At 36.5% G+C, this 19,419-nt stretch overlaps 2 protein-coding genes across 2 annotated transcripts; one reads left to right on the top strand and one right to left on the bottom strand.

The window, feature by feature from the left end:
* Positions 1–1,546: 1,546 nt before the first annotated feature.
* Positions 1,547–2,869, top strand: LOC121372911 (putative uncharacterized protein DDB_G0286901). Its single transcript, XM_041499345.1, has one exon. The coding sequence runs from the start codon at positions 1,547–1,549 to the stop codon at positions 2,867–2,869; it is 1,323 nt and encodes a 440-aa protein (XP_041355279.1).
* A 61-nt stretch (positions 2,870–2,930) lies between these two features.
* Positions 2,931–4,064, bottom strand: LOC121372910 (probable G-protein coupled receptor 139). Its single transcript, XM_041499343.1, has one exon. It carries the CDS (start codon positions 4,062–4,064, stop codon positions 2,931–2,933), a length of 1,134 nt encoding a protein of 377 aa, XP_041355277.1.
* Between the last annotated feature and the right edge of the window lie 15,355 nt (positions 4,065–19,419).

The following is a 19,419-nucleotide window of genomic DNA, read 5'->3' as shown; positions in this document are numbered from 1 at the left end:
GTAGGCTATCTGATCGCTGAATAATGGAATGTAATGTCACACATTCTTAACAAGATGATCGAAGCCATTAGTATTTTTAAAAGCGAAACACCAGGGGGTCTGAACATGCAAGGCATGAAGTGCCTTACACATTGGCGCCAATCGCCCGAGCTCCCTATGGGGATCCGGGATTATACTCCCCGGGAAATTCTGAAGTATATATTAATATAATGGTACTTTTGTAGTTGTGACTAAGGGAAAAGAGCTTATGAACCAACTTTTGGAAAGGGCAACCCAAAGAAAAAATTAAAAATTAAAAACTAATTTAACAAAACACAAACAGGGATACAAAGAAGAAAGAAAAGAAAACAAACAAACAAACAAACAAACAAACAACAACAAACATACAAACGCTTTCATTTTAATGATAAAATACATTTCAAGATATCTAAAATGATTTTGTTGAACCAGGAGAACAACAACTACACAACAACAACAACAATAACAACAAACATACAAACGTGTTCATTTCAATGTTAAAATACATTTCATGATATCTAAAATGATTTTGTGGACCCAGGAGAACAACAACAACACAACAACAACAACAATAACAACAAACATACAAACGTGTTCATTTCAATGTTAAAATACATTTCATGATATCTAAAATGATTTTGTGGACCCAGGAGTTGGCAAGGGGACGGGGATGGGACTAATCTGCATGCTATTCCGGGAAGTGTTTTGAAATATAGATGGCTTGAAACGCAATTTTCTCACATCTGAATAAATAAAAATGGTTTTCGACTAAAACAAATTCTTGGTATCACTTTTTGTTAAATCTTTAAAACTGCCTATCTTTTTTTAGATCCGTTATGACGTTCGTCAACGAAGATTTAGTAATGTCGATATGTGCGGTATTCAGCCTACAACTTTTTCTTTGAAGTCTAACCTTTGTACAGTTTTGAGTTAATATTTCCGTAAAATGATACATGCAGATATGTATAACTAAAATTCAATAATAATTATTTTGAAGTTGAACAGGTCTTTGTTGTACCACATTACCGTTGAAAAACAATGAAACTATTTCATTTATTAATTTTAAAAAATAATAATAAAATAAAATAATAATAATAATAATAATAATTAAAAATAAAACCACGGATAATGTCTAAGAATATTAACGAATATGATTTGTCAATCGAATAACAAATTTTTTATCGGCCTAAGCGTTCCGAGTCGGGCATTCGGAACTCCTCGGTATGCAGAATATTGATGAAATATTGGACCTCCGACCTGACGTGCCTCTTCCTAAATTATAGTCCCGTTGAATGAATTTAGTCCATGCTTGAATGCCATGAACAGTTTCATAATATATATTTTTAATTACAATTAAAAAATTGCATCGCAATTCTTTGCTACACAAAAATGTATTTGACTATTAAACCACGATATTTGTGTCGCATTTTTCGATGCGATACCGCTTATTTCGCGCCCTGTGACCAGGGGCCATTCATCTACGACGCGACATCATTGATATTTATTCCTGTATTTGGCCATCTTAACGATGAGGTCACGTCAACACTGTTTTATTTACCCGCACACGGTCAACAAAAGTCTGCCGTGTCCGTGTAAAATAAACCAATCTGACAACAATGTTCACAACAAAGGTCTGCCGTGTCCGTGTAAAATAAACCAATCTGACAACAATGTTCACAACAAAGGTCTGCCGTGTCCGTGTAAAATAAACCAATCTGACAACAATGTTGGCGACAAAGGTCTGCCGTGTCCGTGTAAAATAAACCAATCTGACAACAATGTTCACAACAAAAGTCTGCCGTGTCCGTGTAAAATAAACCAATCTGACAACAATGTTCACAACAAAGGTCTGCCGTGTCCGTGTAAAATAAACCAATCTGACAACAATGTTCACAACAAAGGTCTGCCGTGTCCGTGTAAAATAAACCAATGTGACAACAATGTTCACAACAAAGGTCTGCCGTGTCCGTGTAAAATAAACCAATGTGACAACAATGTTCACAACAAAAGTCTGCCGTGTCCGTGTAAAATAAACCAATCTGACAACAATGTTCACAACAAAGGTCTGCCGTGTCCGTGTAAAATAAACCAATCTGACAACAATGTTCACAACAAAGGTCTGCCGTGTCCGTGTAAAATAAACCAATCTGACAACAATGTTCACAACAAAGGTCTGCCGTGTCCGTGTAAAATAAACCAATCTGACAACAATGTTGGCGACAAAGGTCTGCCGTGTCCGTGTAAAATAAACCAATCTGACAACAATGTTCACAACAAAAGTCTGCCGTGTCCGTGTAAAATAAACCAATCTGACAACAATGTTCACAACAAAGGTCTGCCGTGTCCGTGTAAAATAAACCAATCTGACAACAATGTTCACAACAAAGGTCTGCCGTGTCCGTGTAAAATAAACCAATGTGACAACAATGTTCACAACAAAGGTCTGCCGTGTCCGTGTAAAATAAACCAATGTGACAACAATGTTCACAACAAAGGTCTGCCGTGTCCGTGTAAAATAAACCAATCTGACAACAATGTTCACAACAAAGGTCTGCCGTGTCCGTGTAAAATAAACCAATCTGACAACAATGTTCACAACAAAAGTCTGCCGTGTCCGTGTAAAATAAACCAATCTGACAACAATGTTCACAACAAAAGTCTGCCGTGTCCGTGTAAAATAAACCAATCTGACAACAATGTTCACAACAAAGGTCTGCCGTGTCCGTGTAAAATAAACCAATCTGACAACAATGTTCACAACAAAGGTCTGCCGTGTCCGTGTAAAATAAACCAATCTGACAACAATGTTGGCGACAATTGTTGGCCGTGCGCGCTGGGCATTAGCTATTGATATGACCATTCTAACTGTTATATTGGATGTTTCCCCAACAATAAAATCGGTAATTTATAAACTATGGATCTGTCATTTCAGAACGTATGGTATTAGAGGTAATCACTGACAATGAAATATCGTCCGTATTGACTGTGGAACCAACACTAGGTGCTGGTACGTTATATCGTGTTTGCTTCATCTTGAGAGAAAAGCATCGGAGTTTACTCTTCATAATCTGTCGATAGTTTTGTGAACTTGCCATCAAGATGAAAAAGTTCTGTCCGAAATTTAGCAAGTAGAATATGTGGAACGCTGGCCACAATTTTAAGCTTAATAACGCAGCTCTCCTGCCTGTCTTCAGGAATACAAAGAACAGGGCAGCAATGGCATCTGAAGTCGCGATTGGCAAGAGAGTTACGAAAGCCAGTACAGAGATTAACACCAGAGGGCGTGTTGAATTGTCTTTCGTAGAATCTGCCTTGTTCTTTATGAACGTGTTTCGAAACTCGTTGCTACGTTTGATGCGGGCGATTATAGCGATGTTGAGGGTGAGGATAACAGCACAGGGCACCAATGTAGACACTACCAGACGAACGAACATGAAATAGTAGATGATCTTGGCAGACGGTAAACATCTATTATATTTCAAATTAGTTAGGACCAAATTGGGTATAATTAGCACGATGGTTGCAGCAATCATACTCGAACAGACGGCAATGGCTTTCTTCATCGTGCAGAATCGTCCCCGTGTCAGCGGAAAACAGACGCATACGAATCTGTCGAGAGTAAGTCCTACCACCAGCCATGGCGATAGCAACATCGCGAATACCTGGTACCCGACGACAATTTTACAGAGAGCATTGTTCATATCGACAACCATGGGCAAATTAAAACGAATTTGAGTTTGCTGAAATAGAGCTTCACTTAGGACCAAGGAATCAGACACAGCAAGGAATTTTAGGTACACGCTGTAGGAGAGTGAACATAACTTGGAGTCGCTCATCATTATGAACTGAAAGATGTTTCCAATAGTACCTATTATTGCTATAGCTAGAACAGTGGACCAATGGCCATAGCCATGTAAATCGAAATATGGCCAATCGTCTAGAGATGGCTCATCATATTTTTTGAATTCTTCGTCGGAATAGCTTCCATTAGCCGCCTCGGTAAAGTTGGATGTTTCATTTGACGAAAGTGATGACTGTGTTGACATGCTTGGTATTAATACGGCGTCCTCAGAGTATCACCTATAAAGTAAAATATATATCATTAAAGATACAATCTCGCCTCTACACTTTATAACACTAATGCAAAATACAAATACACCCACAGTTTTAATAAAGCCATAAAGTCAACTAACTATAGTGTAACATAATTTACTAGTGTGGTTTTTTTTTGTTTTTTTAATATGAAAAATATCAACATAATCTATGTTAATCGTTTGTTTTGTCGAGGCTCTGCCAAAATAAATGCTGATTAGCTAGACGATGTTGATATTTTACATTTACTCTTCCGAAAAAACTAGGGAACTTTAAAATGGAAATGTCATTACCAATGATTTGGTCAGAAATCAGCTTTCAAGGATGACTGCCTGGGAAAGAGCATTCATTGCCGCACACCTTAAGAATCAAGCAAAACATAAAAGGTGCACGTGCAACACACAGTAGCCATATACATGTGACAATTTTGACTCGGTCGATAAATCTGTTTGAGTGTTTACTACTGTTAATTTTGCAGAATCTTATGATCAATTAACTTTTGTTCTTAGGATGTTATGCATTGTTTGTCATGGAATTAGTGATGCGGTGTCTACGACGTGACGAACTTCTTAAGGCTATTGTCATGATTCAAACTGGTAGAATGCAGCTTGGTGTAGCCAATGTGTTCAGTGTTTCGCCGTCTATGCTCAGCAGACTATGGATCAGATACCAGCAGACCAAAACTGCTGTGGGCGTCCCAGAACGTTCCAATTCACTATCATCCCTATCTTGTTTCAAGGCCGTTTCCAGCAACACAATCTGCTACGAACATAAAAAATGTCTTCCCAATTCATTCATTATTATCATGCAGCTATTCCTATATAGTGATACCTCATGATACTTCTTTAATTGGCTGTCATTTCCTACATTGCCCTACTTCTTTTGAAGAATATATTAAAACACCTGTAGCGAAGTTTATGTACACTTAACACTTCTAAACTAACATTTTAAAATCGACCTAAAATAAACCTCGATTAATTTACATCTAATTTGCAAAGTTATCAAATTCTTAAAGGGACATTCCTGAGTTTGCTCCATTGTAAGTTGTATCCGACTAATATAATATTTATGCGATTAAACTTACATATTAAATATATTTTCTTGTTTAGAATGTCAGTGTCTGTGTATTCAATGTGTTTCTGGATTTTGTTTTCATATAACTTCGTACGTACGAAAAAATAATATTTTAGGAAATACAATGAAACTGAACCCAGAACAAATATTAGAACGACCAGAAAGAAGTTAAATATACAGTTACTAATATTTTATGCAGAAAAATATATTTGATATGTAATTACAATCGATCGTTAAAAAGTATCTGTTAGTCGATAACATCTTACAAATTGCAGCAAACTCAGGAATGTCCCTTTAAAGTATGTAATGTGAAAACATATCACATACATTGATTGCACTGAAAATGTAATATATTATATCATTTTGGTTTATATACTTTACGCAATTGGCACATAGTAAAGTTGTTTTCTTTCAAAATGTATTGTTTTCTATTTTCGTTTCTATTGTCTAATTTGCATTATTTTGGCATTTCTCCTTCGTCTGCCTATTTTCCCGTGATTGAATGTAGTGGCTTTTGAGTTTGGTTTCTCTCTTCTTAATTCAATTAGTTCTTCTGTTTTATCTTTAATTGGTTTTGGTTCTACAATGTGTTCACTTTGTTCTAAGATTGTAATTGCCTCACTTAGTTTAACTTCTAATTTGTTTGTATGCATGCATGCATACATACCCCCCCCCTCCTTCCACACACACACATAACACACACACACACATACAATCACGCACACGCACACGCACGCACGCACACACAGACACACATACATATATACATATATATATATTTTGTATAATCCTAATATATGATTTTGACGATTGGAAAACACACGAGGGTAATACTATTTTTGTTTCATATAATCTGAAGCTTAATATAATGTTTTTGTAATCAATATACGCAATTGTAATTCTAGTCAGCCCGTGGATGTCAAACATTTGGTAATTTGACATATAGTCTAAGAAAGAAAACCCGCTATATTTGTTTTCATTAGAAGCAAATTATATGTATAACCAAGTTAGTAATTGTTCAAAATAATCGACTAATAAAAACAATACGAAGCACCCGTGTAATAGCTAACGTAATCGCTTCACGAATAGAGTAAAGTTTAGTGTAACTTTATTTTATTTTGTCATTGGTTGATGAATATGATGTACTTTTTTAATAATGGATAGTTAACGTCGTTTACCAGAATTACGTCATTTCTTAAAAGTCGTTTCCTTCTGACACTGTATTTGTTATTCATATAGGCCTAATAATAATATAGATAACACAGAAAGATGAACAAGAACTAGTTTTGTAAAATCAGTACGACACACAAGGCCTAATAATAATATAGATAACAAAGAAAGATGAACAAGAACTAGTTTTGTAAAATCAGTACGACACACAAGGTCGTATAATAATATAGATAACAAAGAAAGCTGAACAAGAACTAGTTTCAGAAAATCAGTACGACACACAAGGTCGTATAATAATATAGATAACAAAGAAAGATGAACAAGAACTAGTTTTGTAAAATCAGTACGACACACAAGGTCGTATAATAATATAGATAACAAAGAAAGCTGAACAAGAACTAGTTTCAGAAAATCAGTACGACACACAAGGCCGTATAATAATATAGATAACAAAGAAAGATGAACAAGAACTAGTTTTGTAAAATCAGTACGACACACAAGGCCGTATAATAATATAGATAACAAAGAAAGATGAACAAGAACTAGTTTCAGAAAATCAGTACGACACACAAGGCCGTATAATAATATAGATAACAAAGAAAGATGAACAAGAACTAGTTTTGTAAAATCAGTACGACACACAAGGCCGTATAATAATATAGATAACAAAGAAAGATGAACAAGAACTAGTTTTGTAAAATCAGTACGACACACAAGGCCGTATAATAATATAGATAACAAAGAAAGATGAACAAGAACTAGTTTTGTAAAATCAGTACGACACACAAGGCCGTATAATAATATAGATAACAAAGAAAGATGAACAAGAACTAGTTTCAGAAAATCAGTACGACACACAAGGCCGCATAATAATATAGATAACAAAGAAAGATGAACAAGAACTAGTTTTGTAAAATCAGTACGACACACAAGGCCGCATAATAATATAGATAACAAAGAAAGATGAACAAGAACTAGTTTTGTAAAATCAGTACGACACACAAGGCCGTATAATAATATAGATAACAAAGAAAGATGAACAAGAACTAGTTTTGTAAAATCAGTACGACACACAAGGCCGTATAATAATATAGATAACAAAGAAAGATGAACAAGAACTAGTTTTGTAAAATCAGTACGACACACAAGGCCGTATAATAATATAGATAACAAAGAAAGATGAACAAGAACTAGTTTTGTAAAATCAGTACGACACACAAGGCCGTATAATAATATAGATAACAAAGAAAGATGAACAAGAACTAGTTTTGTAAAATCAGTACGACACACAAGGCCGTATAATAATATAGATAACAAAGAAAGATGAACAAGAACTAGTTTTGTAAAATCAGTACGACACACAAGGCCGTATAATAATATAGATAACAAAGAAAGATGAACAAGAACTAGTTTTGTAAAATCAGTACGACACACAAGGCCGTATAATAATATAGATAACAAAGAAAGATGAACAAGAACTAGTTTTGTAAAATCAGTACGACACACAAGGCCGTATAATAATATAGATAACAAAGAAAGATGAACAAGAACTAGTTTTGTAAAATCAGTACGACACACAAGGCCGTATAATAATATAGATAACAAAGAAAGATGAACAAGAACTAGTTTTGTAAAATCAGTACGACACACAAGGCCGTATAATAATATAGATAACAAAGAAAGATGAACAAGAACTAGTTTTGTAAAATCAGTACGACACACAAGGCCGTATAATAATATAGATAACAAAGAAAGATGAACAAGAACTAGTTTTGTAAAATCAGTACGACACACAAGGCCGTATAATAATATAGATAACAAAGAAAGATGAACAAGAACTAGTTTTGTAAAATCAGTACGACACACAAGGCCGTATAATAATATAGATAACAAAGAAAGATGAACAAGAACTAGTTTTGTAAAATCAGTACGACACACAAGGCCGTATAATAATATAGATAACAAGAAAGATGAACAAGAACTAGTTTTGTAAAATCAGTACGACACACAAGGCCGTATAATAATATAGATAACAAAGAAAGATGAACAAGAACTAGTTTTGTAAAATCAGTACGACACACAAGGCCGTATAATAATATAGATAACAAAGAAAGATGAACAAGAACTAGTTTTGTAAAATCAGTACGACACACAAGGCCGTATAATAATATAGATAACAAAGAAAGATGAACAAGAACTAGTTTTGTAAAATCAGTACGACACACAAGGTCGTATAATAATATAGATAACAAAGAAAGATGAACAAGAACTAGTTTCAGAAAATCAGTACGACACACAAGGTCGTATAATAATCTCTATATATGAAATGGGTTAACGACATGAATATTGTAAGTCAGTTATATGTTAAATAAACAATTAGTTTTAATAGCCACGTCTTACAGTCACAATCGGTTAATTGGAGAGGCCATACTGTTGTAAACGTTTAAACAAATTAGCGTAATATTGACTCTTAATACGGACATAAGAATATAGTCGATAGGGATTGATTCCTTGGCATCGTAGACACCAGTAAACCTGATCCTGCCGGAACTGGGTCGGATCTTGACTTTCTTTGTTGCCGGAGAATTGACTTATTTCCATTGTTTCGAATGTTTCTAATGAAAGTAAAGTAAAGTATGTTTTATTTAACGACGCCACTAGAGCACATTGATTTTTTTATCTTATCATCGGCTATTGGACGGAAAACATATGGTCATTCTGACACTGTTTTTTAGAGGAGACCCGCTGTCGTCACATAGACTACTCTTTTACGACAGGCAGCAAGGGATCTTTTATTTGCGCCTCCCACAGACAAGATATCACGCACCATGGTATTTGTTGAACCAATTATGGATCACTGGTCGGTGCAAGTAGTGTACACCTACCCACTGAGCCTTGCGGAGCACTCACTCAGGGTTTGGAGTCGGTATCTGGATTAAAAATCCCATGCCTCGGCTGGGATCCGAACCCAGTACCTACCAGCCTATAGACCGATGGCCTAACCACGACGCCACCGAGGCCGGTGTCTTTCTAATGAAGCCTTGTTTCAGTCCTGGTTACTAAACGCTGCGTAACGTTTTCCCGGTCCAGATACATCAGCTCGATAATCTCCTCCTCAACAACGAATCCGCTTTCGCTTCATTTCGGAAATCAACATCCTCGGCAACACAATGACCACATATTTTACACATAACCGAAATGTTAATGGATGATGGATTTCACTGAGCCATAACTGATCCTCAGGACATTCACTATCTGTCGCATTATGACTCTTTGATCCTCTATCACAATTCGTTCAATGGCCTCAACGTTTTCTTGGCTAATCGATGTCCAAGACCTGCCAGATCCGGAGTCGCCTTCAACAGATTTCGGGGTCGGGACGAAAAACAGCGGTAAAGCGCTTACCATATGCACGGTCAGTCTATGTTCGATTCACTTGGGTGGACCCATTGAGCTATTTCTCTATCCAGCCAGTGCACCATAACTGGCATATCAAAGGTCGTGGTATGTGTTATCCAGTGTGTGGGATTGTGCATATAAAATATCCCTTGCTACTAATATGAAAATGTAGCGAGTTTTCCACTATATGACTATAATATGCCAATATTACCAAATGTGTGACATCAAATAGCCGATGATTAACAAATCAGTGTGTTTTAGTGTTGTCGTTAAATAAGACAAACATTCAACATATTTCCAGAACAAGATGATGTTATACTGCATTTATCAAATTCTCGTGTTTGGTTTTCTTATAACATTTTTTTGAGGACACAACACAATATGCCGGGAGGATGGGGGTATTTATCCGATTTAGACAGGATCCTGTGCTTAGAGTGTCGTGATTAATAATTTTGAAAATTCCGGACCATGAATCTTCCAGATTTTGACAGGAATCCGGTTTGTTCCGTGTCCGGTTTAGACAGGTTTATATGTATGTATGTATTTTTTTGCAAAGTGTCTGAACGGCTTGAGTAGGATTTGTGCATGTGAGAAATAAAGGAAATTGAATAGTTCAATGAGACCCACAGTCGACTGTTGGACAAGACAAGGCACGTAAAGACAAGACAGGACAAACGTTATTCAGTATCAAGGTTGTGCTGGGGTGTCGTTAAACAACTTTTATTTATATTTATCTGTCTGTCTGTCTCTCTGTCTGTCTATTTATCTATATATCTATATATCTGTCTGTCTGTCTGTCTGTCTACCTATCTATCTATATCAAGTATCAAGTTCACTAACACAGTATCGGAAAAGTAAATATATTTATCACGTGTGTGTGTGGAAAAAACGAAGGACATCATCACTTGGTATTTTTGTTTCAAAAACTTCATGAAGAAACATCTATACATTATATAGTTATACATCATTAGTAGATGATATCAGCGTGGCGGAGATAGTCGATAATGGTACAATACATGTTTATCAGTCTAGAAGCATTCGTTTCACAACAGCGTAAACAAGAAGTATATGGAGATGACGTTCAATAAAAAAAAAGTCGTTATTAGTTCCACAAAAATATTGTGCACCATCTTTGCTCATAGATTTTATTTTTCAATTAACCAGTGTTTGCTGCCAATCAAACATAATTGCATCCTAAACGTCAACAAGGTCCAATTAAGCATTGACAAAACTTAAATTGTAAATACCGTTCAATGTTTTGTGAAGAGTTGCACTGCCTGTAATGATAACATGAAGTGAGGCTATTTATACGAATTGATGAATATTGTAAATTGTTATCAAGGTCTTGCGCAAACAGCGAAGTACGCAAATCCGTATTCCCTACGTCCTGTCTTATCCATACAAAATTAAATCAAGTTAAATAATCTTTGTTTCACTTTTGTAAGTCCACATCATCTTAGGTAACCTGAAATGTGGTAGCTGTTTACATCAATATTTAAAAATTTAGTCATATAAATAAGCCGGAGAAGAGCTGGATCATACTCGCCCACCACCAGATGGGTTTTTCTCTCTCTCTGTTTTTTCCCCCGATTTCCTCAACGTTTAGTAGAAAGAAAGAAAGAAATGTTTTATTTAACGACGCACTCAACACATTTTATTTACGGTTATATGGCGTCAGACATATGGTTATGGACCACACAGATTTTGAGAGGAAACCCGCTGTCGCCACTACATGGGCTACTCTTTCCGATTAGCAGCAAGATATATTTTATTTGCGCTTCCCACAGGCAGGGTAGCACAAACCATGGCTTTTGTTGAACCAGTTATGGATCACTGGTCGGTGCAAGTGGTTTACACCTACCCATTGAGCCTTGCGGAGCACTCACGCAGGGTTTGGAATCGGTATCAGGATTAAAAATCCCATGCCTCGACTGGGATCCGAAACCAGTACCTACCAGCCTGTAGACCGATGACCTAACCACGACGCCACCGAGGGCCGGTCAACGTTAAGTAGATGCTATAAGTTGTAGAAGCATCACGAGGGGAATACGGATTTTTACACCCTCCGTATGCTCTTGTACCCCGAGCCCACCAGTGTCAGGATTATTACATTACCCGAGCGATAGCGAGTGAAATACATGAATCCTGACACGAGTTTCGTAAAATCAGTACGATTCACACGCGAGTGTAATAATTTCTTTATTATCCACATTATGCAAACTATTATTTTCATGAACTAGAATCTAGGACCATGTCAAAACGTTTCAAACATAACTAAAACGATACGACGAAACGACGTCATTTTTCCGAAATGACGTAATTTTCATAAGCGTTTGCACTGGGGAAGCCGCATTAAGTTCTGACGTTGCTTCACAAAATTACCTTATTCGTTAAACACGTGAAATCAGTATGACGCACATGAGTCATACTGGTTATATTTCCCTGAATATCTTGAACTATGTGGATAATAAATATATCTATAAAATTTAATTTGCATAGCTTCAAGAGCTCTGCATATCCTGTATCCCAAATGACTTACACATAGCATAAACTGTGACCATTGTGGCATCAAATATTTTAAACCTATTTTTGCTACTCTCGTATTGTAGCATTATTTGTATGAGCAAAACCACAGAGCGTGACACTATTCCAAAATAATATTAATTGTTGGGAGAACATATTGGAAGAAACCTTTAACTTGTGACAACTTATAAAACAGGAAATGTTTTATTTAACGACGAACTCAACACATTTTATTTACGGACACATGGTTAAGGACCATACAAATATTGAGGGAGGAAACCAGCTCTCCCCACTTCATGGGTTATTCTTTTCGATTAGCAGCAATGTTTTATATGCACCATCCCATAGACAGGAGCTGGAACGAGAAATAGTCCAATGGTCCCACCGACGGGAATCGGTCCTAGATGGGACGCGCATCAGCCGAGCACTGTACCACTGAGCGACGTCCCGCCACACTTCTAAAACAGTTCGTTACACAATCGACTGTTAATTACTGGCTATTCGGTTATTAGATGTCTTACATAATATGATAGTTGTGACACGAAGAGGAGGAAACCCGCTTCTCCAATGTCCCAGGAATGGTACGTTAAAGACCGTTGTACCGGACTTCAAACATAAACGATTCCTTGCTGTATTTGTGGTAGGAGTAGCTTTCTTTGATCGGCGATGGATCGAATAAGTTGAAACCTGTTAAATTGTTCACATCTCTGACGAACTTTGTAGATCATTCGTAGGTCGTCTGCGACGGACTGCGTCCATTACGTGGGATCGAATAATGTGTAATGATTTATTACAATCAAATGTGGAAATAACGAAATATTGTAGTTTCAACTTTGACATAGGACCTTTAACGGTTGTTGTTTTGGGGTTGTTGTTTTTTTATTCTAAAAGTGGTAGACCTGTTATTATTTGAACTGCTTTACATTCATGTGTTTTTCCTTCTTCAAAATGTTCCGCATTTAGTACAGAACATCCGACTCAAACGTCTGGGAGTCTAAACGTTGTTTATATTAGCCTCAGTATTTGACGATCTACAAAACAATTATTTCATCAGTACTACTACGAATACGATCTGTCCATTGGGCAATGTGTGTTAACGTTAAGCCTAAGGACTTATTTATATGTGTGCGTTATATTAGTAGGCACGGTGTGATATCAGGTACCTTAATTGCAAAAGTTACGTTAATGATACTTTTTCGCGAACACTACAACTTGAATGAATGAATGAATGAATGTTTAACGACACCCCAGCACGAACAATGCATCGGCTATTGGGTGTCAAACTATTGTAATGCAAACAGATAAAGTGATGATCAACATCAATATAAAAATTCAAGATTTAAAGGGACATTCCTGAGTTTGCTGCAATTTCTAAGATGTTATCGACTAACAGAGACTTTTTAACGATTGTAATTATATATCAAATATATTTTTCTGCATAAAATATTAGTGGCTATATACTAAATGTGTTTCTGATCGTTCTACTATTTGTACTAGGTTAAATTTCATTTTATTTCCTAAAATATATTTTTCCGTACGTACGAACTTATTTGAAGACAAAATCCAGTTTGGGCGTCTTACAAATATTAAGACAACCAGAAACACATTGAATATACAGACACTGATATTCTAAACAAGAAAATACATTTAATATGGAAGTTTAATCGTGGAAATATTTTATTTTTTGGAAACATCTTACAATGCAGCAAACTCAGGAATGTCCCTTTAAATAAAAATAGTTTAAAGAACTGTGCACAAAATACAAATATCACACATAGATACTGACTTTTACTCAAAATTTCAATTGTATCTCGAAGAAAACAAGGGGATTTGCGCTGTATTGACCATTCTCAAAGCGAATATTACACCCCCTGCACCACGGTGAGGTTACAGCACGCGCAGGGGTTCTCAAAGAGAATATTACACACCCTGCACCACGGTCAGGTTACAGCACGCGCAGGGGACTACAACTTGAATTTTGTCAGTTAAATATTCAAGAGCATTGGTTTGAACATTTATGAAGTTTTTGTAAATTTCACTGATATTAGATTCATTAATATTTAAGTCATCTGATGATGCTGGTAAACTGGTGTCATCAACAAATAATCTAGTCATACAATTAAGCTCACCAGCAATGTCATTTACGTAAACGATAAACGGAAATGGACAGAGTACCGAATGAATAAATGAATGTTTAACGACACCCCAGCACGAAAATTACATCGGCTATTGGGTGTCACACTATGGTAAAAGCAAAAGTTTAAATGTTGAATCACATAAATATAAAAAATCAAGATTTAAATAAAAACACAGTGTAAAGGACTGTGCAAAAATACAAATATCACAGATAGAGAAAATTAAAAATTAGAATAAAAGTCAGTATCACGTAAAAACTGTAAAACTAATTCTGAGTGGAATCGAAATGATTCCATCACATTTCTCTGACTAAAAATATTTGTTCTAGTTTCTTTGAGATGAGGACACTCCAACAAAATGTGGCGTATCGTCAAAGTATACTGACAGTGCTCACACTGAGGTGGAGGATGGACCGAGTACCGAGCCTTGTGACATTCCAGCCATCGACGTACCATAGTAGGACAGGAAAATCTTTACAAAAACGTTCTCTTTGATAAGCAAACGTGTTGTAAGACTATGTCGGTCTAGCTGATAAATATGAGCCTTTATGCCAGACTGTCAAAGCAAACTCCACAAACATATTTGTTATCAAGTGACTGTTGTATTAACTGATGTAAAGCGCTGTGGTTAGGGTGAGCACACAAAAACTTATAGACATTACTGGGCATTTAATCATCAATGAAGAATTCCGTGGAATTTAATGCCTCGCTGTCATTAAACATATTCGGTGCACTGTGATGAACTTCTATAGATGCAATTACTAACAACGTTTCATTACTGGGCATTTAATCATCAATGAAGAATTCCGTGGAATTTAATGCCTCGCTGTCATTAAATATATTCGGTGCACTGTGATGAACATCTATAGATGCAATTACTAACAACGTTTCATTACTGGGCATTTAATCATCAATGAAGAATTCCGTGGAATTTAATGCCTTGCTGTCATTAAATATATTCGGTGCACTGTGATGAACATCTATAGATGCAATTACTAACAACGTTTCATTACTGGGCATTTAATCATCAATGACGAATTCCGTGGAATTTAATGCCTCGCTGTCATTAAACATATTCGGTGCACTGTGATGAACTTCTATAGATTCAACTACTAACAACGTTTCACTGATCTAGGACATATAGTTTGTGAAACTGGGTTAACCACGTAACTTAAACGAAAAAGTTAATGTCATCACCGTCGGAAAAGTAATACCTTCATCTCGCCAGCATACTTGCGTGGGGGGGGGGGGGGGGGGGGGGTATAGTTCAATCGGTTGAGCGCTCACCTGGGGTGCTTGCTAAAGCTCGTGACAACTGAAAATTATTTCACTCGGGACATAAATTTTATAATAACTGGTAACTCCTTTATTATCCTCTATTTAATCAATCACAATTTCGACTCATCGTATCATAACATCATTTACTATTGCCACAAATAAACCTAACTACAGTTTTAATAAATCACTGAAATCAAACATTACTTATATTTTATTGTTTAGATTATATATTTCCGTACATCCGAAGTGTTTCTGGTCATCCTGGTGTTTCTAATACCACAAAATGTATTTTTTCATATTTTTAAAAACGCACGTGCGTCTGAGAAATAACGGTTAAAGAGTCGCGTGGTAAGCTATGCCAGGGGTGTTTCAACGTCACACACTCTTGTTTTACTCTGTTGTATCCACATTTGTTACAGGTTTGTAAATTAATCAAACTCAAGTGTCCATTTTTATGGGTTGAAGTCCATTTTTACGGATTGAAGTCCATTTTTACGGGTTGAAGTCCATTTTTACGGATTGAAGTCCCTTTAATTGACGGTATTGCAGATATTTGCCTGATTTTTCACTAAATATGGTTAATAATAATAAATTATTCCATTGTGAGGTGTCGACGTTGCGGAATGTTCTTAAACGTAATGATTTAAACAACATGATGGGAACAAAATTAGCCCGAAGGAACGTAGAAAGTGTGGTTCTTTCAACGTCCGAATAATTTTACATAACCTATACATTTGTATATAGCTGGCATTCAAAACTTATGTCACCATGTTTAAACCGTTTGTCAACCGAAATAGTGCAACACATGTACACACAAACCAAAAATGTATAACCTACCGTACTCACTAAATTCCGATTGAAGTACTTACATCCATTTTCATTTAAACTTATTTTCGAGCTTATATCCAATTACGTTCCAAGTACGCTATACTGGGCACACACCTCAGCTATCTGGGTTGTCTGTCCAGGACAGAGGGTAAATAGTTAATGGTTAGTGAGAAACAAGAGGGTGTAGTGAACTTACGCCTACCCATTGAGTCGTTAAAACTCGCTCTGGGTGGGAGCCGGTCGAGTGCTCGCTTGAGTTTCTTGCGTCGCAGGATCGAACCACCTCGTTTGATCCATTCAACTGATTGTTGTTTTCTCGATCCAACAAGAACACCACATCACGTCAAAGGCCGTGGTATGTGATTCCCTGTCTGTGGGAAAGTGTATATAACAGATCTCTTGCTGCATAGGAAAAAATGTAGCGCTTTTCCTCTGATGACTACGCTTGCTATCTAATATCACATTGATTAATGAATGAATTAATGTTCTCTAGTGGTGTCATTAAGCAAAACTAGCTTGATAGTGAACTAATAGTGTTACGGGTGTTTTCACAGGCTCATTGGATGGGGTGGGATGTAGCACAGTGAGAAAGCGCTTGCTCGATGCACCATCGTTCTGGGATCGATCCCCGTCTGTGGGCCCATTGAGCTATATCTCGTTCCAGCCAGTGCACTACGACTGGTATATCAACGGTTGTGGTATGTGCTATCCTGTCTGTAGGATGGCGCATATAAAAGATTCCTTCTTACTAATGGAAAAATGTAGCGGGTTTCCTCTCTAAGACTATATGTTAGAATAACGAAATGTTTGACATCCAGTAGCCGATGATTAATAATTAATATGCTCTAGTGATGTTGTTAAACATTACAAACTCTTGTCCGGAGTCCAATAGCTTATATCAATTTTGAAGTTTGGCAAATACTGCACTCTTCTGTTGTAGGGTAGTAAAGAGGCTGTAATGAGTTTGCTTTCTCTGTAACATGCTTCCAACGATATACCCTGTTTAATAATTATAAATATATTTTGTTTCGCAATCAGTCTAATATTCATAGTTTGATCGGCCTCTTGCGTAGTATCTCAAGGAGGTGTTTCTTAACAAATATATTAGACAGACAGTATATTATAAACAAGATAGATATTATAATACGTGATTTAATCGTCAAAAAGCTCCGGTAGTTTATCTTAATGACAGCGGACTGCTAGTTTTAAACTCTTTCACACGCCTAAGGAAATGACCACCCCGTAAGTCGATTGGCCAGACAGTGGTTTTCTAAACCAAGAACAGATATTTAATACGTGATTTTAGTCGTGAAGACGCTCTGGTAGTCAGGAATATCCTAATGACAGCAGACTCGGGACTATCTCTTTAAAGGCTCGCTTGATGCGCCTTCGGTCTGGGTAACCTCGTAGCAACGCTACACAAAGCGCATAGATATGTAGCATTTCAGACGTAGAGTTTGGTGTTTAAAACCTTACTAAGCACGGACCTAGGACCCGTTACTGAAGTTAACGGTAAATGATAAAAATATATATCTGAAGCAAGATACAAACATACTGTAGACTACCCTTGTGGCATCGCTACACAGGCTGCATAGATATGTAGGATATCAGACTCTAATAAGAGTCTGGCGTTTAAAACGTTTATGAGTACGGATCTAGCACCCGATACTGTAGTTAAAGGGACATTCCTGAGTTTGTTGCACTTTTTAAGATGTTATCGACTAACATAGGCTTTTTAGCGATTGCAATTACATATCAAACAAATATTAGCGGTTGTATATTAAACGTGTTTCTGATCGTTCTAATATTTGTACTAGGTTAAATTTCATCTTATTTCCTAAAATATAGTTTTTTCGTACGTACGAAATTATTTGAAGATACAATCCAGTTTGGGCTACATACAAAGATTAAGACGACTACAAACACACTGAATATACAGACACTGATATTCTAAACAAGAAACTATGTAAGTTTAATCGTAGAAATATGTTATTAGTCGGAAACATCTTACAATGCAGCAAACTCAGGAATGTCCCTTTAACGGTAATGGGGAAAAAAAAAAAAATTCACGCAAGATATAAAATACTGACAACTAACATTGCAGCGAGGCTAAACAACATTTCAAAGTTTAATAGAGTCTGGCGTTTAAAACCTTTATCAACACGGCCACTGGACCCGCTACTGGAGTCAGTTGTAAATAAAATATCGTAAGTTTATGTGTGCAACAAACCGTTATACTAGAGGGCGGGAGGTAAACCAGTGGCAAAGCGCTCACTTGATGCGCGGTCGGTCTAGGATCGATTCCCGTCGGTATGCCCATTGGGCTATTTCTCGTTCCATCCAGTGCACCACGACTGGCATATCAAAGGCCGTGGTATGCCCTATCCTGTTTGTGGAATGGTGCATATAAAAGATTGCTTGCTAGTAATTGAAACATTTAGCGGGTTTCCTCTCTAAGGCTATATGTCAAAATTACCAAATGTTTGACATCCAACAGCCGATGATTAATAAATCATTGTGATCTAGTGGTGTCGTTAAACAAACAAACTTTAACTTTAACAATTATACCTGCCGTATCAATTCACTAACTAAAGTACATGATTACAGAAGATGGAACATTGTCAGGTTGAACGAAAATCAAAATATGTATTCGTCAAACAATATTAATTTGTTGTTGTAACTTTGTTAGAAATACGGATTGTGTTTTGTTTTTGTTTTTGTTTTTTCGTTTTTTTAATTTATTTAACGACACCACTAGAGCACATTGATTTTTTAATGTTATCATCGGCTATTGCACGTCAAACATATGGTCATTCTGACACTCTTTTACGACAGGCAGCAAGGGCTCTTTTATTAGCGCTTCCCACAGACAGGATAGCACAAACTATGGCCTTTGTTGAAC

The sequence above is a fragment of the Gigantopelta aegis genome, chromosome 5 (genome assembly GCF_016097555.1).
Source record: "Gigantopelta aegis isolate Gae_Host chromosome 5, Gae_host_genome, whole genome shotgun sequence".
NCBI classification, from domain to species: domain Eukaryota; kingdom Metazoa; phylum Mollusca; class Gastropoda; order Neomphalida; family Peltospiridae; genus Gigantopelta; species Gigantopelta aegis.
Note: the sequence above shows the minus strand (reverse complement) of the source record. Positions and strands in the feature narration are given on the sequence as shown.

Bases quoted from the DNA above. Each gene is read 5' to 3' on its own strand.
- LOC121372911 (XM_041499345.1), top strand. From the start codon at position 1,547: ATGAGGTCACGTCAACACTGTTTTATTTACCCGCACACGGTCAACAAA.
- LOC121372910 (XM_041499343.1), bottom strand. From the start codon at position 4,064: ATGTCAACACAGTCATCACTTTCGTCAAATGAAACATCCAACTTTACC.